This window comes from Pempheris klunzingeri, chromosome 6 (genome assembly GCF_042242105.1).
Source record: "Pempheris klunzingeri isolate RE-2024b chromosome 6, fPemKlu1.hap1, whole genome shotgun sequence".
In the NCBI taxonomy this organism is placed as follows: domain Eukaryota; kingdom Metazoa; phylum Chordata; class Actinopteri; order Acropomatiformes; family Pempheridae; genus Pempheris; species Pempheris klunzingeri.
Window position 1 is genome coordinate 18,659,857 of NC_092017.1, and position 22,625 is coordinate 18,682,481.

The window sequence follows — 22,625 nt, forward strand, 5'->3', positions numbered from 1 at the left end:
TCTAGTCCATATAGTGTAATCTACTATTCTTATTAATGCTCTTCATTGTATTAAATGTATTAAATTCTGCACTGCTATGCACTGTTTTAATTTAGTCTTGCCTAGGCCCATCTGGTCTAGTATATGTCTACCCTCTACAAATTCTTAATAACATAGACGGATTCTGCAATTATGAGGATTTCCCAAATGATCCGCAATGAGTTAAATTCATCTCTGAGGTGGAGTAGGTGCAGAGTGTGGGTAAGCCTTACCCTCGATAGGAGCCAGGATGACGCGGGAGTGGTCATAGGCAATGACGTTGGCGTAACGATTTTTGGGCTTGTTCACCTCCAGGTTGGAATGTTCCCAGGTGAACTGCTGGCCTGGATCGATAGACTGATGGGGAGCAGAGACAGGCAGAACATGCACACACAAAGAAGGAATCAGAGGAGCCTTGAGACGAACTGAGCAATAACAATACGACCTGAATGTTATCATAGAAAGAAGAGAGGGAGGGGGAGAGGGAGAGGGAGAGAGATTGAAAGGGTGATTTCCCTAAAGGAAAATCTGCTCACTGCCTGCTTCAAATACTCGCAGCAGCTGCACGCAGTATTTTATCAAGATCATTAAAGTAGTGGATGCATAATGACAAATAACAATATTGATGAAGGTGGCGGCTCTCCCCCACGAGGGGAGGGCGTGGAACGAGCCCCAGCACGTGGGGGAGAAGACAAACACAGCTGCCTCACTCAGAATACAACTATTCCAGATAAATATTCTGTTCCCTTGTCAGGATAATTAAGTATTCCATTATGCTTTGTTGTTTGCTTATAGGCGCCAGACGCTCGGTTGGGATGGGGACGGAGGCTATAGGACATTTAAAGTTAGGGTTTAGCGTGCAGGGTGGGGGGGGTTGAGAGAGAGACTAAAGCTGAATGAAGGAACTGGGAACCTGATCTAACAATTTCCATGCATTCATTACAGCAAATCGCTTTTTTCTTTAGTTCGGCGATCTCGTCTCAATCTCCCTTTCTTGCCTCTGTTTTCTTTATCTGCATCTCTCCATCTTCCAAAATCAGCCACTTTTTTGTCCACATCTCTTCCTCTCTTTATCTCTTCCTCCATCTCCCGTCTCCTCTCTGGTGTTTACACTCCCCGTAGCAGTCACCCTCCTGCTACTTTCTTTCTAGATTACCGTAAGACTGACTATGTGTGCATATATGTGTGTGTGTGTGTGTGTGTGCATATAAAGATTGAGGTCACTTCCCTGAAACATCACTCAAATACATTTAGAAAGCGTGTATGGCAAAAGTCCAGTACATATTTTGGAGGAATAACAGATTTGAAAATGTTTTTTTAATAATCACTCAATTTCTGCACCAGCTAAAATTTCTCCCTTCTCCTCCTCATGATGACAACGCTTGAAGATGAAACACAGCTCCTGTCAAGAAGGAAGTCTTTGCAGGACATGGCTGCTAACTGCCTGACACTAGATGGATAACAAACTATCGTAAGGCAAAACTGTGGCTGCCTTTTCATTGCCGTTTGTACGTCAGATTATCTCCTCTCCATCGCCGCTCTCCAGCTGAGATGCCCTGTTCTCCCCTCGCTGAATCCACATCATTAAACAAGCCTCCCCACCTCATCTCTCTCTCTCCTCTTCCCTCCATTTTTCCTCCTCCCTCACATCCCGCCTGGCTAAAAACCAATCAGTCAAAGCCCCGTAGAGCTGTGGTTGGCAAGCCAGGGCGCCCGGACGAGCAGCCATTCATCAAGAAAATAACAAAATTAAAATTACACTTCTCTATTTAATTTGGTCATTTATTTTTCCTGGGGGGTGGTGATGTGAAGGGGCAGGGGGACAGACAGAGAGAGAGAGAGAGAGAGAGAGAGAGAGAGAGAGAGAGTAAAAAAGACAGAGTGGGAGAGGAGACGAGTGGGCGGTTTAATGCCTTCTCAAAGCCAAGTAATTAGAAGTTATAGTTGTAGCAAAGAGTCAACTTTGGCGTCACGTCTTTAGTCTGTCTCTCCCCACCCCCCACCCCCCCCAAATGGAACAAGCTTGTCCATTTGGTACACAGCCCGGATGTGGATTTATGAATAATAGATACCAAAGAAAAACTGGATCGCTATGAGAAGTCATTATCCACCAGCATTCACCGGCAGGCATGATGACAGCAATCTATGCTGGTGTACCTGCTCACTACGTTAGCCTGGCGTGCAGCGAGGCGACAGGCACAGTGATTTAGGGATGGCGAGGAGGGGATATTGCTTGTATGCAAACGAGAGCTGATTCAGCACTCCTGATTTCTAATCAACTCTGGTGTCATTTATAACCGCCACGGTCTCAGAGCTCAGACAGCTCAGTAACCCCCTCTGCACACACACACACACACACACATACTGCACACATACACACATACTATGTTTAAGCCTGACTACCATTATGCTTTTCCCCAAAAAACACATTAATCCCTATCTGCGTACACCAGACTATATCTCCATTTTGGAAAAATATCCTTACTCCAAGTTCATTGGTGTGTGTGTGAGAGAATTTTAAAACACTTACTTTTTCCTATTATGAAGCGATTACACTTTCTTAAGTTCCTCCGTTTAGGTAAAGTTAAAAAAAAAAACAACCCTATTTCAAATGAATTTCATTTTCTTAAGTCACCAAATTATACATTAAGTGTTTCCATTTTCCTCAGTTGAATGCATTTAGCCAATTTTGTAAGTAAGCAGATTCACTAACAAAAGGACATTGTGCAGCAGAGATATTCAACTCTTATACTTTACCCCTTTTATACTTTTCCTGATGATGCACTGGATGCATTACACTAGATTGATTCTTTTATTTAGCCAAGAATTTGAGAAAATTGCATTTGGGAGTTTAGGAGTTGCAACAACCTGCCAAGGGAAATTTCATATAATTGAAAATGACAATTGTCTTGCTTGGACATGGTGAGGCTGCCAATATATCTGATGAAATAAATGGCAAAGAACAACTGATATTTCATAATTGCTTACGCACCACCAGCAACAGCATTGTCAACGAGCAGGAAAAGGGGACTTAAAAGAAAAGAAAAAGCCATTTCACTGGGTCCCCTTCCAAACGCAATCAGACAGAGATCAATACTCAGAAGAAACTTTGACCTCACACCTTTTGGCCTACTCACCTCATATTCCTGGGAGAGCTTGAGGTTGTCGTTGGCTTTGAGAAGCTCGGTGTGTTCAGCCAACTCTGAGATAGGGATGGGAGGATGATTCATCATACCTGCTCACCAAAAAAATTGAAAGGAAAATTCCACACGGGGGGGAAGAGGGGAAAGAAGTTCATTAGTACAGTAGATAGGACACAAGTTCAAAACACACCATTTATGAGTGTGAACTTGTTGCTTACAGTACAATGGAAGTGGGGTTTTAGTGGTGAGGAAGCTTGTGCAGAACTTGGTGAATGTCAGACACAACAAAAATGTATTGACTAGTGATGTTATAGGAACTTGATTGGACCAGGCCAGAGCTCAAAAACAGCTACAGTAGGTTTGTCGAGCTGGGCTGATTATTTGCCAAACAAGCTCGTAGCATACACCCACAGTCCAAACTGTATTCATTTCCATAATTTTCACGATGCTGATAGATAGGAGCAATGTTGCTGAGTATAGCCAGAGAAAAAAACTAGACCAATTATGTCTCGAAGGCATCGACAATTTTAATAGCTTGGGAAAATGCTTAAAAATTACACGAGTTGGAGAGTGTAATGTTTTGATGGTGATATCACAGACAAGAAATGCACCTTTTTACTCTTTGCATCAAGGGAATGTGTATGTTGAGAAAAAAAAAAAACCTTGTACTCCTCATTAAATATAGTCAAAAGTAATGTTTGCTTTCAGAATATGCTATCATCAACAACTACAAAAAAAGAGGATAATTCCAAATTGAATCACTAGTTAGTGTGAAAAACAGCTTTCTATAGGAAATGTGTCTTTAAGGATCACTTTACTTGAAGCAGATCCAACTTAATTCAAGTTGACTAATGCATTTCTCACTACATACACTGAACATTATTCATCATTAATCATATGAAACAGTTTTCCGATCTGGACCAGACCTGACATATCCCGCAGGACTGCTTCTGCTGTACTCTTAATCTATAATGCTCTTGTTGTGCTGTGTAGTTAGCACGGTGACAATTTTGACCGCTGCCTCTATAAAAAGGTACTTTCTCTAGGACAGGAGCACTGACCTGGGGGCTCATGGGAAGGGAGGTGGGAGTGGAATGGGGAGGTTTAGGAGTGTGAGTGATGTTGAGTGACACAGTGAGCTGCTCCATTTCAGCCAACCAGTGCAAAGCAAGCAAGCTGCTGTTTCTACCCTTCCTCCCATCTGCTAGTTTCCCCAACCCAGCGAACACCGGCTCCAACACCCCATTCCTTCCAAAATCACAAAAAAGCTCAGCTGCACGTCTGGTACATTCTCCTCTCAAATCCATCTGCCCTTTATCCCAAGGAATTTCCAAAATGAAGAAGCTATTCAATGGGGCAAAAAATTGTGAAATGTTTTATTTATTTTTTTGGCCCACTCCAATATCCACTGAATATTGTGTCGCTGGTGCTACAATATTATCAGCACTGCTGTGCACTCCAGCCACTAATCCATTTACTAACATAATGCCGAGGCCATGTAAGGGAATATGGAGCAGCCATAGATCGTGGCTCTGCATGCAGACTGGAATTCTTAACGCTCTCATATTTCTAGTAAGAGGTCTCTTTTGCTACAGAGTGACGAGGTCAAAAGTCGACAAAGTGTTGATATCTATTCACAAAACATTTACCGAGGCTTAATTGGTGTGCAAATCGGCATAATCACATTAACCACCCTTAATTTTCCTTTTTTCACAATGCTTAATATCCCTCCAATGTCAAGGGGGTCACTGATGTTTGGACTGCTTTTGTTGCACTGAAGAGACTCTTTGTGCTGACATTCTTCATTAGTAATGGTGATTTATTTTACACTGACGGAACAATGCAGCAGTGTCAATTACATGAAGATTAACAAAGATAACACTGCATATATGAGACAAAGGGAGATGACACTGGAAAACGAATGGACACACTGCATTAACAGCCCATTTGACAAGAGTTGTGCCACAAACATTCGTGCCCTTCTTAATGGACCATTAAAACTACATTTACTAAATTTATAGGTTTCTTCTATTTCTCAAAAGCCTATGCTGAATTTCTTTTTCTTAGTATAAACTCAACTAAAAACCCTTTAAGGTAATGGTAGAACTCAAACTATATTAATGTATTTGAACAACGCCGTCTATTTATCTGTTTATTTATTCATACTTGAGCCGACAAAGTTTGAACGTCGCGGTAGTGCCACTTGAGAACGAGACAGAGTTATCAATCACTTCTGGTGTGGGAATTAATTGAGATGAGCATTAAAAAAAAAAAAAAAAAAGGATATTGCAAATTAAATTTGATTGTCATTTTACTTGCCTCAAATTCAAAGGGAAAAGGTATCAGGAACTATGATTGCATGTGTATGCAAATGAGAGGCCCTCAATTCTCCTTCAGAGAACAAGAAAGGAGATCAAAGAATGTTTGTGCTGGGTTTTTTGTGTGTGTGTGTGTGTGTGACCGTGTAGTTCATTCTGTGCGTGTCTCTATGTTTATTATGTTTATTTGTGTGTGAGTGTGAGTTACTGACGCACTCAAACTCCATCAGTTCCTTTCAGTTTGTGTTTACTGCCCACATTACTGTCTGCATGTGTAAGTGCCTGCTACAATTACAGAGATATATCTGGCCAAAATATTTACATATACATCCAAATAAAGCATGATGCACTGCCAGTGGGATAGGCTGGAGGTTATACATACACAGTGTTCGTGTTTATTCCCTCAAACTTTGGTAGAATGTTTTCGGAAACGTATGAAAACAATTTGTATACTTTAAACTGCAAGAGGCTTACGATAAATCTATTATTTTACCTTTAACCAACTTTGACCATTGCCAACATAACTAAAGCTATAAGCTGCTGTGTTTACACAGATGTACCTCATAGCTAAAGCAGTGTGTTTGTCTATTTCCTTCTCTCAGTGTAACTTTTCCAATCTCACCCATTTGTTTTGTTCTCAAGACAAATGAGTCCATCGCACCTGATTTGTTCTCTAAATCAGCTTGTCATTTAAACACTGCACATTGCCGTGTTTATCCAAGAAAACATTTACTTTCAAAACTCAGTGTGTCCTGTAGTCGAGCAAAGTCACTCAAGGACAAATTACTGGGTTTTTTTCCCCCCTAATCCCACTCCAAAGTCCTCATCGTTCTCTTCAACACAACCCACGGCTTTTTTCTATCCACATACAGACTCTTCCATTTTTTTTCCACTGCAATCAACAGCATGATCAATGAACACAGAATAACAAACTAGTGTCTAATTACACATTTCCAATCTCCCGATCCGCAGTCAATGCGCCTGAGAAATATAATGATTCTTTTTTGATAAGCCAAAGCAGCCTCTCTCCGATAGCCTATTTGTGATGTTGCGTATTTCCATATAAAAGGGAAGAAGTCTGTCTGCGGGTAAGCTAAGAGAATAAAAGGGGAAAAAGGGGGAAGAGGAAAACCAGAAACTCTGCTTTTTCTCTTGGATGATCCTTTTGCAGTGAACAGGGAGAGGGGGTGATCAAATGTCAAGCCATTGTTTGCCACTGCTTTAATTAATTCTGCTCGTTATCTCTGAGCACAGAAAAGACCCTGTTACTTCAGAATGGAAATGAAGCAGTGGTGGTGAAGATGGGGGAGGAAGGAGAAATGACAACAAGGAGGCAAGAAAGGGTGGGGGGAGGTGGATAACAGATATTGTATCCTGTGGAAAAAAAAAAACACCTCTCAACCATCTCTCCATCAGCAGAAGTGATCACATAGGTTATTTTTGCACGGTGGATTAATGCACAGCCAACAGCCCAAGTGAATATAGTGACTGACATCCAATTAAAGAAAAGAAACAGCCCAGTATACCACTAAAACCAACATCAAATTAATTAGTGCTGAAATTTTTCTGCATAATGTGAAAAAACAAAAAAAACAAACAAATGCAAATTATGTATTTGTAAATGGACGCAAGCAGTGCTAGAAAAAAAAAAGATAAAGAAAGCTGGGTACGCAAATGCTTAAAGCATAGAGACTAACTTTCACAGTCAAAATCTGCTTCACTCTGAGGACTGCTTAGACCAGAATCTGTAAAGAACAGCAAACATAAGGGAAAATGGTTTCAAAAGGCTGTAATGCAACAGAAAAGGCTGTAAAAAGAAAACATAAATATGTGCAAAATGATAAAAGGCCAAGAAATAAAAACACAAAGGCAGTAGTACATTTTTTTTTAACCAGCAGTTTACCACCAGTAAACCTCAGGCTCTTCTCAGGGTGGCCTGATTGACAGATTTGCGACCAGACAGCCACACAGACATGAAAAAGTAGGGCAAACATTTTCAGATCAGACCAGCTCCAGTCCTCCTCAGGAGCAGACTAGTTAGCCATGGGCGTCAGCCTCTGATGCCCCTGTTGAGAAAATCCTTCTGCCAAGCCCCATATCAACAGTCATAGAGATCAGGGATAAGAAAATTGATTTGCTATCTCTAAGCTTTCATAAACACCAGTTGGAAGGCCCATTGACAGGAATGAGAAAGAGACACAGAAGGGAAAAACCAGCTTATGTTTCCTGGTGAAAAGTAACTCTGAAAGTTTCCTTTGTCTGCAGCTTAGTGCTGAGACACTGGGAGTGAAAGGTGTGGAAAAGTGTCCACATTCTTTGCTGACAGCTGTGGAGCCAGAACGGATAGGAGTCAGAGCTCTGAGGAGTGTGGTGATGGTTCAAAGTCTTATCTACTCCAGAGGAGAAGTCCTCTGAGGCTGCAGCCAGCGATGAAATGTCCGGGTAGACTCAGGTCTCCACAACTGTTCAAGCAGAAAGGAGCCATCTGTGACAATGTTAACTGGACATGTGGCTAAGAGATGCTGTTGGATAGGACGCTGCCCAACCTGCCCATCAAGTGAAAGGAAACAAATTTTGCCTGAGCTGAAAGCTGAACTCAGATCAACAAGATCGCTCAGGGATAAGGGAGGATCACATCACCCGAAGACGGCAACTTTGACCCACAGATAACAAATAATTTGTTCCACAGCATGTATGAGAAGTAAGAAATGGAAGGCAAGGAAATTTGACTCGGGAACAAAATGAAAAAAAAGTTTGTTTCTCCAAAAAACAACTTTCTGTTCTTTTCCAAAAAAAACATGGTCCAAAAACATGAAACACTTCGCTTGAAAAAATTAACATGATGTATGTCGGTCTAATAAAAATGCCAAATCAAATTCTGCAAAGTAACAGTTCTGCTGGGTTTGCCTGCACTGATGCCTTAGTGTGAGGACGTCAGGCCGGTGCTGCCAAATGAGTGTAGAGTGATGAAGACATCGAACTTCCCTCTCTCCCTAATTGATTTGTGACAATGACTAATTAAACCTAGCGGGGGGTGCTCTGATCCACTGTCTCCAGACGTCATTCATCACAGCAGGAGGGAGGCATGTCTGATTATGTTTATGTGTAAGTGTGCGCCGTGTGTGTTTCGATAGAACTGTCTGCAAGGAGGAGGGCACGGCTGTTGCAGTTGTTGCTGTAATACGGAGAAACAAGTAGGCTGCTGATGCATGCGAGGGATTGGATGGTGTCCGTGGGATTTGCAAGCGCGCAATGTTGTCTACAAGTAAATGTTTGATTTTTTTGACAGGCTCAAATGTGGAAGTAGCTTCTTCTCGCAGAATTATGTGGGCGTGAAGTGCCGTATGTGACGCTGTATTGGAGAGGGGGGTGATAAAGAGAAACACAAATGGAGACCGCATAAATAGAAAATATATCAGCAATGTTGAAGGGTAAACCCGGAGTGAAGCTCAGTTCAATTTGCAGGATAAAGTTTTTATATCTGCCTGAACAGTAATAATGTGATTACACATTACATAACCCAGTAGGGAATGTAAAACGGATGACGTGAAGACAGGGTTTTAAGATAAGACATATATTGCAGATGGTAATCTTGATGATCACCAACTGTTAGTTTACCTGCCTTCTAGAGTAAAGTGAGAATCGAAGTGAAGGAGACTCGGGAGAAAATGAGAGAGAAAAGAGTGAGTTCTTATAGCAAAAAAGGGGGGATGGGGGGGGGGTTGGAGATAGACAGTAGATATCCACTGAGTCGTGCTGCTTCATTACTTTGGCCCCATTTGCCAATTAAACCCCAGGCACCAATGAAGATAATGACAAAACGAGCCACTCTGCGCCCCAAGGAGTTGTAGGATGTCACTGTGAGGCTGTCACATGACCTACAGGCTTTGAAGCACAAATGCCCAAGTACACGCACACACACACACACACACTCTCCCAAAACGCATTAGCCAAGCTTAGTTTATAGGGAAGCCTAATCAAAAACATATTTTTTGTTCCCCGGCACTAGGGGTCACTGAGCTCACATTGCCGATGTGGCATATGCTCTGCTGGATTGGAGAGACCTTGGATAAGTGCACTGGGAGTATGCTCATTTGAACAATGGTCGCTATTAGCTGATGGGGATGTTCACAAATGCTCACCGGCCCACTTAATTGGGCTAAAATGTCCATTCAAATTAAATTCCCCGGGTGCGGAGATAACAACATCGCCCAATCCTGCGGAACAACGGCAGGCCTGTCAAATGAGAATGCTTGTCATATATAAAGAGAGGTCTCAGCAATGTATTGGTGAATGTTATGTAAAAGCAAGCAAGAGATTGCAACAAGAGTTTCTATTATTTGAGGAAGGGAGGAGGACAGTTAAGAGCACAGTGGAGAGCGCCGGGATTCAAAGAGACAAATAGAAGGAATGACCATTATAACCTTGTCATTACAGAACCACTGATAGGGCTTTGAATACCAAGCAAGATAACGATGAGAACATTATATTGGACTTCCACATTCCTGTGTATAAGCGGGTTTGTGCATCTCCTTTCATCCTCATATCTCTCTCATTTTTTTTTTTTTTCTCCAAGATACAAACTCTGGGATCCCAAAGAAGCTGAAGAGAAATGCTCCATTTTGAAATGCGAGCCTTTTGATGGAGCAGAGACTGGCTGTAGATGACAGATGGATGGCTGAGAGACAACTAGGCTAGGAGACAGAAAGGCAGGAGGCAAAAAAAAAAGGAAAAAACAACAACAAGGGAACGCATAGAAAAAAAGGTGGATGTGTTTGTTCCGCCTCTGAAGGATTTACTCCTTTTCTGCCATTTGCTTGGCCAGGTGAGAACAATGCATTTGAAATACAGTGAAAATTCCTAAAATGCAGTTCTCAGCCTTCTGTCAAATAAACTGCTTGAAGGGAAAATACAGTTAAACCATCTAATGAAAAACTCACAGTACTCCATGGTAACTCCTGGTTTCACCATAATCTCTAACCTGGCAGGATGAGAGGCATCCCAAGGTGTTTAACAAACATGCTACTTGTACATCTATGTGACCTTTTTAAAAAATAAAAAATAAAAAAATCATGGCTTGTAACAACAAAACGTACATGTTATTGTAGCCTAAATCGCAGGAGGCAGAATAACAAGGAGACAGGCCGATAGATAACAGGGAGGCAGGAGGAAGATGGAAAAGCCTTAGAGAATGAGTGTGGGATCGAATGTGCTCTGTTGTTAACACCAGGCTTTAGCTTGGATGAACACCAGACAGAAAGTGAGACAAAAGAGGAAACAGGTAAAAACCCAGGAGAACCTCGTAACTGGATTTGTTTCCAACATAAAAACATTAAGTCCAACAACTAATACAATTTTCCAACTATCTGTTATTCATAAATGGCTAATTGTTAGATGAGGACATGGCAAACGTATAAATATGTCTTGGAGGTAGTTATGAAGGCACAAAATGTCAAACAGAATGATGTGGGAGCACTTCATGGACATCATTTACACTCCAGCATAAATTTAACTTTGCAGGTTGCATCATTTGTGTTTAGTTAATCTCTGAGTAGGCTGTGTGCATACGTGTGCCAATGTTACAATCGGCTGTCACTGCACATGCAAGTTAAATGTATACTAAAAAAACATAGCTGAACATTTGTGTTTTGTCTTACATGAATAAAAGAAAATTTGGTGTCAAGAAGGAAGGCCTTCGACAGGCGTGTCTTCAATTGCCTGCAGTGTTAGAAAATAGCGGTTGGCCAATATGAGCTTTAGACAGCCAATAACGATACTTTTGGATTAGAGCTGTTTCTAATTAACATTTTTTGCCAAATTTAAGAATTTGCTTTTCATTTCAATAGGTTCCAAAAATATGGATTTTGAAGTCCCTGCAAAACCTTGTTCTTTGTGGAGCGAAAATCTTCTGAAATAATATTTAGTCTTCTGAAGCCACTGAAACAGCAGCCTCCATTGAAGCCAAGGTAATGAAGGCAGGTTTCTTAATATTCAATTATTTTTCCACAACATTGGCCTCTTTCCCAATAAAACCTATAGATCTGCTCAGTGTTGTATTCACCACTGACATTACAGAGTTAGCAACCATGACTGCCTCACTGGAAACAGACATGAAATGGAAACCCAATTAGGCCAGTGAAATACAAGAGTTAAATACCTTTTTAACAGGTTAGCTTTTATTCAAGAATAAAAAAAAGACTGCTTGTAAAACTGTGTCCAGTGTGTTCAAAGTCTCTGGTCAGTCTCTGGTCAGCACAATGTTACATTCACCTATAAAAACTTTGGTGAAAAATTCAGCCCAAGCTGTTAAAAACCACAGTTTTCCTTCAGGACGAGGTGACACAGGTCTCCTTGCAAGTTTTAGACTGTCACTGTCAGCTGGATGAGAAAACTTCCTTCTTCACATCTTTGATATTGTCAGTGAAAAACGATCAGTGTGGACAAATATGTCTGAATATATTGTAGCACATTAGTTTAACTAATGAGTGTTTTTCTAAATATACATGTTGCGTGTCCTTCCTTTACCTGGAGTTTGGAAGTTGATGCGTCTCATCTCCACAGGGTCTGTAGGGTGGTGGGGTGTAATGTCTGCGTTGTTCAGCAGACATTTTGTGCGTGGCTCTAACTCTTTTCTTTTGCGGCTGGAGAGAAAGACAAATGCAGAGTAGAAAGAGGGGAAGACGTACAACAAAAACAACAAAATAACTTTTAGTGAACAAGTAGTGGGGAGCTGAAAATGCGTACCAAGTACGCAAAATTCTCCTTCACCCTCACTAATTAAAAGGCATCTTTTTTTGCTGAGGCAGGTTATTTTGTCTTCACCTGTACAATGCAATAAAGTACAGCTAAACCTTACCTGTCAGGTTTGCTGTTTCCAGAGAAAGCAATAGGAGTCAAATAAATATATAAAGATGGTGAAAACACAACACACAAGGAGAAAGGGAGAGGGGGGAGGCAAGAAGAGAGATAAATCAATAGAGAGCAGTTTAAAATTCACAGGGGTTGCTGCTGGGCTCGCAAAAAACGCGAGATAAAGCTCATCAGCATTTGGAGGTGTGTGCATGCGTGTGCATGTGTGCAACAAGTGAGTATTCAATGAAATGTGCAAGTAAGTGCATACGTACGTGAGCCTGTGTGTGTGTGAGTCTATGTGTGTGTGTGTGTGCTAATGTGTGTGCACGAGGGTGCAGATACAGATGGGGAAGGGGAATGTCAGGGCCAAGGGCAGACCCGGGAAACACTGTTCACCAGGGAGAGATGGAGGGGGAGATGGGATAGCGAGGGGGGAGAAAGAGAAGAGAGAAAAAAAGAGAGATCCAAGGAGAGATGTTACTCTCCCTAACCACCAAGACGGAGGTAAGGCAAGGTCAGACAGTCAGGGATCATCTGACAGTAGCAAGCTGTAGTTGTGTTGCTCACACCGGCCCTGGCCCCCTTAAAATAATTCAGGGATCTTCCCTGGTATGTAGGGCAACTTCTTACACCACTGTTCAGTTGGGACTTGCAGTCACTGAGACTAAAAGCTACTACTAACTGCAAAACAAGGGGAAAATATTGACTGTATATGTATGTTCCAAAGCCATAGGATGCTGGGGAATACTAAATTCTTTTAAACTCGTCACCAGTAAGGTTCATTAAGCAGTCCACCACCACATAATAGGGTCAATCTTCAAAAATGTTCTGTGGCATAAATTTGAAAAAATAATGGTTAAAAAGACTAACAAATAACTTGGGCACTAATGGAATGTTTCCAGAATTGACAGCTATTATTTAAAATGAACACCTCTTTAAACACATAATCTCTTGATTGATCGATATGATTCTTAGTCTAGTTATTGAGCACCATCTCAAAGAATCTCCTCTTTTCTCCTTTCTCCAACTCCCTCACTTCCCACGACCATCTTTTTCACAAGAAAAGCTCTTTCAAATTTACATGCAAAATTGTTGTTGGGTCTTTGAATATCATGCTGCAATGAATACAAAACAAACCCCCCTTTCAACATGCTCCCTAACATGCAATTATTTCCCAACAGCCCAATTCCCCAGTACCATTGCAAATAACTGATTCAACATCAAATGACGAGAACATTTTCATTGTGTGCTGCTGGCTAACAAAAAAAAATAACTGAAATTTCCAGCACATTTAACCTAATTTAGTAAAAAACATGAATCACAGTTACTGTACTGTATATTGCTCATGCTGACCAATGGATGGAGAAGGGCACTAATAACGCCAAGCTAAAAAGTTGAACTCCTTCTTAATTTAAAAAAAGTTAAATAGATATAGAAAGATTAGATTTTAAATCTCCTTCCACAATAAAGCATTTTATACTGACTACTATCAATATCTTGTTTACTAACCCTAACCCCGAGTCTTATTTTATATCATTTGAGGTTGAACAATGTTATTTTTAGACTGTAAAGACCAAATATAGGTGTAAGTGCATTCTCTAGAAAAAAATCCCAAACAAACTCACTTTTTATACAGGAGAATGGCAATGACGATACAGATGATGAAGACCACAGCTAAGACAGGTCCCACCACCCATATGAGTCCGTCACCAGGCTCTACTGTCTGGGGGTCCGTCCCCAGATCAGGAGTCACCACTGTGTCGGTATAGGGGCTGGTAGCAAACATTTTCTGAACAGACAAATCAGACAGAGGTAAAGGTAAAGCAAGAAATGAATGAAGTTCACTGAATTTAAATGAATTGAGAGTACTCGAAAATGTAAATACTGAGCGAATTGGATTGAATAGAATATTAAATGGATCCTAAATACGTTAGGTTCAGATGAAAAAAATTAACCAGGGCTAAATGAACAGAACTAAATTATTAAATCCACTCCCACAAAAATAAATTGACTAAAAGTAAGTCAACTAAACTGTGCTGAACTGGTCTTGAACTAGCAACTCACCCCAGTGGTGGCATTGAGTTCAGCCAGCAGGAAGAAGACATACTCCTGGTCAGGTTCAAGAGACTTGTTCTCACAGCTGCTGTGGCGATGGTCAGACCCCACTGTGAAACTGGGGGGCAGCTGTTTAAAGCAGGCTGTGATGTAGGGCTTCCTCTGGTCCAGCTGAGCCAGTTGACGGCGTGAACGACGCTTTGGGGTTACCTCCCGCAACAGCTGAGTGACGTAAAAGGATATTAATTTACTTTTGCTTTTTTTGTGTCCTCTTTTGTTTTTGCAGTTTCTATAACATCAGTCCCGAATGAATCGACAGATCTCTTACAAGAACTAAAACTAGAGAGCAGCTAAGTCTGAGCTAATAATGTTTTCTAATGCTGTCAATGTTTTTTTTTATAATCTCCAGTGCTTGTAAACACAAGCTTTAAAAGGGCAAAGACAGGCAGATGCTTTATAGGAGGATCAAAAGAGATACACACAAAATTAATTGCTGCCTCCATCAGTAAGTTAAACTCTGCAAGTCTGAGAACTATGAGAATATATCGTAGTGTCAATAAACTGATGGGACCACACCACCCCCACTGATAAATATTACAGGTTATCAAATTTTTCCAATAAACAAATTACGTGTATATCTATGAATGCGATTGTTTTACACAAGAACAAGATCTCTTTCAGTGAACTGAGACTAAAGAAAACAAACTGTAGGTGTAACTGCAGCCTTAGATTCAAAAAGCTGGCGATGTTCCATGTAACCAGGCTCCAACGCCCCCTCAACATGCAACCCCTCTCATTCATTTCAAACTGCAGACAGAGGCGGGCACTAAGCAGAGGGAATGTGTGTAATCCCAAATCCAGTAGGGATGGTTGCCGTTGATCTGGCACTCAAGGTGACCCCGAGCTATAGGAAGAGTGGGAGAAGACTGTGTAATTCTCTCTTCTGCATGCTTGGGGGGGGATAAATTAGCATAACTGAGATGTACTCATGTCTGTCTTGTGTGTGCCCATGTCTGGCACATGGTGTGTACAATACAATTTGCCTGGCACATGCAACTGTTAATAACACAAACATGTGTTTCTGGAATCCCTAAGAGCACAGTTTAGCCAGTTAAGGGAAAAGATGACAGACATGAAAGAATGTGTTAATGATACTTTAAAATTGCCTCATCTTATTACATATGCTTAATTCCTTTTGACCCAGGGCACCTAATACATTCTGGTGTGTCAGAAAACCTCCATACCTCTTCCATATCCATCTCATCAGGGTTTTTCAGGTTTTTGACAGTTCCTGAGGTCCTCTTGAGTGGCACCACAACCACATAGAAATTCCTGGAAACGCAGCACCAAAGTAAATCACCAAAAAAAATCAAAGTGCCTCTTAAATGAGGACATTTTAGCTAAACATTCACCACAGGGTTGACAGAATATTGAGGTGATAATCAAATACTTGCAAGGAGTTCGGGCTCAGGTTAAACTCTCATTTCAACACATCCCAGACATCTTAAGATCTCAATCCATACCACATCAGATCTTAAGCATCCCGAGACTTAAACTTAAACGCCTTAACCCTCGAAGATAATTCAGACAGCTTGCAAAGCCCATCTTTATACTCACTTGACATCCTTGCTATCGACCGGTGGGAAGGACATGGTGAGCATATTGTCAGGCTCAGCGTAGATGTCCAGCTTGGGTTTCTTGACCAGGATGAGCGGCGCTGTCCTGGCAACCACAAGGTGTCTTTGCCCACCATCCTTGCTTTCTTGGCAGGTCACCCTGAATTCATAGGTGGCATTGTGCCTTAGCCCAGTGATGAGCACCCTCATCTGCTTGGCATCCACATCCATCTTCTGACGGTTGTACTCAATCTAAAGTTTAATAGATGGCCGAGATGTTTAATCAGTAATTAGTAAGAGGGATAGTTGGATTTATGATCTTTTCGGTTGTTCAAATGATTGGTGGTTGAATAGACTGGACAGGTAGCCAGATGTAGGTAAGAACGGATGTGCATTTTGATGATTGCATGACTGAGGGAATGTGTACTAATAGCACTACTAATGCTTACAAATTGCACTAATGTAAAATTAAGCCATTTGCAATTTAATAAAAACATGTGAAAATGAGTTCTAAATTTTAGATTGGGATTTCAGAATATTTATATTAAAATGGATTATATTTTTGCCCTACATTTAACTCACCGTGCATTTGTATGGAGACCTGCTTTCAGAAAACTTCCATGCAAGGACCACTGTGGTCTTGGTTGCCCACTTGACAGTGAAATTCTTTGGAACGTCTGTTAAGTTGACAAATGCAAGAAAAAAAGAAAAAGAAAAAAACAAAGACAGTGTATCTTTAGTGAATTAAACAGTGAGAGAGACAACAGAAGAACCTTAGGTTTAAACAAAAAGAAGACGTTGATGTTCCCCTGCAACGTTCCTCTGGGTTGGAGAGTGGGTGTAACGGTGAGTTGTGATTGGCTGTGAGAAGGGCAACGCCATTGGTTAAGACACACAGCACGTAAGACTCATGGACGACAAACCCATGGAGCACAAGGGTGCACCCACTGGCTAGCTATCATGGGTAGTGCCAACCCATCTCACCACTGTCTTTGAACCCATGAGCACTTGAGGATTAACAACTGACCCACGTGGTCACAGTGCCAACTGTTCCTAAACCTCTACTGAGCCTGGGTTGGCACTGCCAATATGCTGCCAGGCGGGCAAAGAGACAGACCCAAAACACAGCATGCCAACAGTCCTCAGCAGTGCATCTGGGGGATGCCATGCCACAAGCTATCCCGTTAAGGGACAGGGTAAGGGGAAAGGAGGAATTAGAAAAGGAAGGGAGGTATATCTCAAAACAAACCCAAACAAAAAATAAAATAAAAAACCAAAATCAGCTTTCTGTCATCTTAGAATAGTCCAAACATACTATTGGCGTGACTGGGTTTGACTGAGGTCCTACCTTGTTCGAAAACTGGGGATGTGAGATGACATTAGCTGCGTGAGTGTGCTTGGCAAAGGGTTGCAAAGATGACTGACAGGACTGTCTGACCAAACAGCACTTACCTTGAAATTCTAGGCTGCTCTCCTCTTTCTCAAAATGACTGACTATAACTTACTGACTTGGGTTTTTACCTTGGTTGGGTTAGTGAAGTGAGTATCCCACGGCAAACAATTTTAATATCAATATTTTTTCTCTTTCTTGAGGAGTGGAGGTGGTTGAAGGAGGGGGTGGGACAGTTTTCATTTTTGTGTTGTTGCAGGTTTTAGCCAATTTCCAACCCCCTGCCAACCGGGCTGGGAAAGAAACAGGCAAGCCCTACCTGTTGGATCAAAGGCCACCGTCCGATACTGGATAGGCGGGCTGTAGGGCCCTGGACCTACACTGGTGTGTGCACGTATTTTCACATCATACGCAGAGTTCGGTTTGAGGCTGTTGAGCACATAGCTGGACAGGCTGGGGGACAAGCGGAGCTCCCGTGGTGCTCCTCCGGTACCGGCTTCCTTATAGGCCAAAGTATACTCTGTGATTACCCCGTTCCTCTCCGCCAACACGGGTGGAGACCAGGACAGCTGCACTGAGCAGCAAGTGACGTTGGAGTCCTCGTCAATTTGAGGGTATCCCCCTGGCGTATTCTCGGGCACACCAAGTTCTACTACAGCCTCTTCCCCAAAGCCCCCTCTGCTCTTTGCTGAAATTTTAAAGAGATAGGTGGCCCCCCGATGAATGTTGACCACAGAGTACTGTCGTTCTTGGGGAGAAAATTCCAGTGTGGCCAAAGGAGAGACATCTTTCCGGCCAAACTGAAGCCGGTAACCCTGCAGGTCCATGCCATTAGTCAAGTCTGGAGGGTCCCAACGAACCACAGCTGATGTTGTTGAGTCCTGAATCACTGACAGATAGGGCGGACCAGGCACTGTACAGACAAAGAAAAAAATAATCTTAATTTCAGTGCTTTCCAGTTATCTGAGGATGTGTTTGTTTGAAGTGACAGGGCTTAGTACTATACATGTAGTTCATCACAGTAGCTGTATTGATTTGTTTTCCCATTCAATTCATGGTCACATGCCAATATTCAGTAATATCTTCAAATTAAAAATGAGTCGTGCATTTTTTCTAAAGATTTGTATGTTCAAAACATGTTCAATATGGTCTTTCTTTGTCCTTCTGTTAGTAGGCAAAAAAACAGCTAAGAACCAAAGCATCGATAGCAGAAGTTCATTTGTTACAAGTTCAGCAATGCTTAAGTGCACTGTTGCTGTTGATTCCTGCAGTATACTACTCATAGCATGCGAAACAAATATCAACAACCTATGCCATTACACTGTTGGTACAATAAAAGAATGTACATGAGCTATTTTCAGACTGTTGTGAAGATAAACAGATTACAGAATCTACACTTAATTTTAGCCACCCACCAGATACCACCCTAACAAACTGAATCAGGTTGTGCTGCATGGAGATGTGGAAGATCCTCGGAGTCTCTAAATTCTTGAGTGATCGCTGTACCCATTACCATTTCATGATACATGTAGGCTCTAGCCAAAATCATTTCTGTACTGCAAAGCATCACTAAAACTTTAAGCAGAGAACAGTGCCTCTTTCACTGTGAGAGTCATCTCTTGTTGTAAAATGGATGATCTACGCTTGGGGTCTAGACACCATTCTTCAGAGTGGCCCAGTTTTGCTGCTCTTATGGATGACACACGTCTTGTCTTAACTCTCCTTTTAAGGCCCCATCAGTGTGATAGAGGCAGCAGCAGTTATGGGAAGCCTTCAGGTCTCAAGTTGCCGTCAAAGCTTTGTGAGAGATGAGTGTGGCTGATTCGCACTTGAGCCCCATCTCTCTGTAAATAGATTCTATCTCGACTCACTCATCTACGTTCCTCCTTCCTAAGAAATACAAGGCAGTGGCAGAACAGATAACTGGCGAATACAAGTGAGGTTACAACTGCAGACATACACATTGTTAGTGATGTATTCAACCACATAGTTTTATTATTTTTGAATTATAAGGCTGACGGGACAAATAATATAAAGCAGGTAATAAAAACTGCCATTTTATTTACCATTAGCAATTTAATTTCATTACCACTACATAAGATTGACCACTGGTGAGAAAAGTGGCTATATTTCTGATTCAAAAAGCCTGCCAAGTGGGTCAGCAAACTGGGTCGGCAGCAAATTGGTTAGACCTGGTAGTGAGAGCTTTCTCAGCATAAATTAATAATGCTGAATAAGCCGAATACAAATTGCAAACTCTAATTTAATGTGCAACATACATTTCATCATTATCTTAAGCAGCCACAATTATGGATACATCTGACTTGTTCATTACTATACATCCAATGTTTGTTAACCATTACACTATGTGATTTTGCCTTTTTTTGTACAATTTGGGTCTTGCGTACGTTTGCTTTTGTGCATACTGTGCATAATGGGCTATGTGTGATGGTATAGGACTTGGTTTGCAGCCAACTACAGCTCCTACAGTGTATCACCATTCCACCTGCTCACAGAGCTCTTTGGCTTGTTGCCCAGTATGGACTTAAAGTAATTTGGAGAAGCTAGCATTAGTCTGAGGGAAAAGAAATATCTCTCTGTGGAATAATATCATTGTGCATGTGCTTGTGTTCATATGCCTGCATATAGTGTATGTTTCTCCTGCAAGATGCAAGTCTTAATGTGTGCATAATAATAACACACACACACAGCAATCCACTCGACACAGACCCCTCCCTTTGCTCGTATTATTCATTTCCGTTTGCTAATGGTCTTCTTTCTGAGGGCTGTTGCTAGAAGAAGACGGGGGTTGCTGGGCGGATGGTGGCTAGTCAGCTGAGCCTTTGCCGGTAATGGAAAGGCGGGGGCGCCGAGTGTTGGGTGAGACGAATGCTCCTAATACTCCTCGGTTAGATACTATAGCTCAGCTTAGTGTCATTTAAAAGCCCACTCTGCCATCATTCTCACCACTAATCAAGGAAATAGAATCAGAGATAATGATCCTGTGATGACTCTGAGTGTGTCTGTGTTTTCCATTCTGGATTCTATGCTTCGCTTCTAACCTCAACAGGCTACCAGATGTGTCCATTACAACCTATGTAGCCCTGAAACTATTTCATTATTTGTACATTTAAAACAGTAGCCCACTGCACAAAGGGTAGAAGGATTACGGCTACTGAGCCAGCAGATTGGTGTTGGGAGGAGGTGGGGTGGTACATGGCATGTAGGTTTGTGTGTGTGTGTGTGTGTGTGTGGTGCTACAGGGTGATGAGAGAGAGAACAAGGGCATGGTAGGGGGGTGAAAAATGAGTGAATGAGGGATGATGAAGGTGACTGAGGACAAGGAGCAATCTGCTGCAGAGAGGGCCCAACAGGGGTATGAGGAGGCAGAAGTGTGTGTGTGTGTGTGTGTGTGTGTGTGTGTGTGTGTACGTGAGTGATTCTGGGGTTCTTGGACGCCTTGATTGTCCCTTTCCTCTCCTCGGTGTTCATCTCTCTACACCTAACACTCTCCCTTATTCTTTCCCCCTCTCTCTTCACTTCTCCCCTTGCACACTGCCCAATCCCCCATTTCATTTCCAAACCTCCTCCACCATCCTTCATAGCCCCAAACCCCTCCATCCCTCTCGCTCCATGTCCATTTCAGGGTCGACCCCGGTTCAATCCCTCCTTGTGGGCCTCCCGACACATTTCCCATCAGGCCACAGTATTAACAGCCTGCTGTTGACACTCACTCAGCCTGATTGAGAAAGGGGCGATCAGGTTTCTTTCTCATTTCCTCACTCTCTTGTGCACGCTGCACATATACATACAAATAAACATATTACTTCCATGCTTGTCTGCAAATGACACGGCCCGCATAGCGCATATGCATCCGTTAATCATCTGTCACCTCACATGTAAGGTTCTCTGCTTTGAGTTTGAACTCCTTCACACTAGAAAACAGGCTCCCACTGATTAACCTGTGGCTATAGTCTGTCTATACAGACATATCTCGGGACATGTGGGGAGTAAGAGGTATTTTTTACCCTTGAAGGTCATGACAAATCAATTACTCTCCCATCTTCGTTTCCCTCTGCTTCTAATTTAGTCTGCTTACTGAAAGAGTGTATGCGCGTGTATGTGGCAGGGGTTCATGGAGAAGAGTAATTGGCAGGGTAGGAAATGCCATGAAGTCAAATCTGCAACAAATTTCACATGGGCCATTTGGAGTGTGAGTTATTAAGGAAGCAAGCGGAAAAAAGAGAGAGAGGGAGAAGAGAGCAAGTGACAGGGCCATTACATTGATGTTTTCTCACAGGATGAAAATAACAATCAGAAAGTTACTAAACATGTAATTGAGGTACCAGGGTTGATGTTTCAAGTCCGCTGTCTGCAGTCAGCATTGCAGTAAGTGTCCACGCCTTTTTAAACATGCACACATGCATCCCTCAGCATCCTTCCACAGGATGCAAATACTGAAATGAAGAGCTGTGAGGTTGGGAGGTTGGACTTTGTAAGCTGTCAAGAAATTACAAGGGCAGGATACCCTACTAATGTCTTCAATGCCAAACAGTGTGACTAAGTTCATGTGAATCTATTGCTACTCTGACCAGCAATGCAATTAATGAATAATGCAAACCACTTGACATAATTACAAAGAGCACAAGTTTAACTTCCAAATATCCTGCATTGTCAACATTAATATTGCACTGTATATAGTGTACAGTACTAGCAGGTATAGAGCTGAAACAGTATATCAAAATTACCTTTCATGACTTCTGGGTTATGAGCTACCCTTTGCTGCCATTAATACTGAGTGTGAACTTGCCAAATGCAGCTTTCTTGGTATTGTGCTTTCACTTATTTTATGTTTATAGTGCTTTCTCACAAGATAGTCAGTCCTTCCTCCTTATATGAGGATCTAAACACATCAGTCATCTTCCTGCATCCCTCTCGGACTCTGCGTGTTCCAAATCTTAAATTTATTTTCCTTGTGTTGTAGGCTCAGATGGCCCCAAGTGTGCTGGGTAATGATTTGCATACTTTGTTGGACTTTTGGAATTTTGTTTTGAGTTTGTTGGTTGGTTAGCATGAACATTTCTAATATTAGCAGACAATATATATTTACTTTCCACTTGAACCTGAACAAGCCAAATAGATAAAAAAAAAGGATTGCCATTGATTGCTGCTCCTCAATGCGCAGATCGGATGGCAAAACTCCTCAATGTGCAGATGGGATGGCAGAATAACA

The 22,625-nt window shown here is 41.9% G+C and overlaps 1 protein-coding gene across 1 annotated transcript in view; it reads right to left on the bottom strand.

The window, feature by feature from the left end:
* The window catches only part of ptprsa (protein tyrosine phosphatase receptor type Sa), a 128,669-nt gene that overhangs the window by 22,742 nt on the left and 83,302 nt on the right, over nt 1-22,625 (bottom strand). The window contains exons 16-25 of the mRNA XM_070832221.1: nt 17,712-18,305; nt 16,585-16,679; nt 16,004-16,254; nt 15,631-15,718; nt 14,396-14,608; nt 13,957-14,120; nt 12,005-12,120; nt 7,177-7,224; nt 3,156-3,253; nt 252-375 (exon numbers count right to left, since the gene is read on the bottom strand). Of these exons, the coding sequence (XP_070688322.1) occupies nt 252-375; nt 3,156-3,253; nt 7,177-7,224; nt 12,005-12,120; nt 13,957-14,120; nt 14,396-14,608; nt 15,631-15,718; nt 16,004-16,254; nt 16,585-16,679; nt 17,712-18,305 (1,791 nt within the window). The remainder of the gene's footprint in view (nt 1-251; nt 376-3,155; nt 3,254-7,176; nt 7,225-12,004; nt 12,121-13,956; nt 14,121-14,395; nt 14,609-15,630; nt 15,719-16,003; nt 16,255-16,584; nt 16,680-17,711; nt 18,306-22,625) is intronic.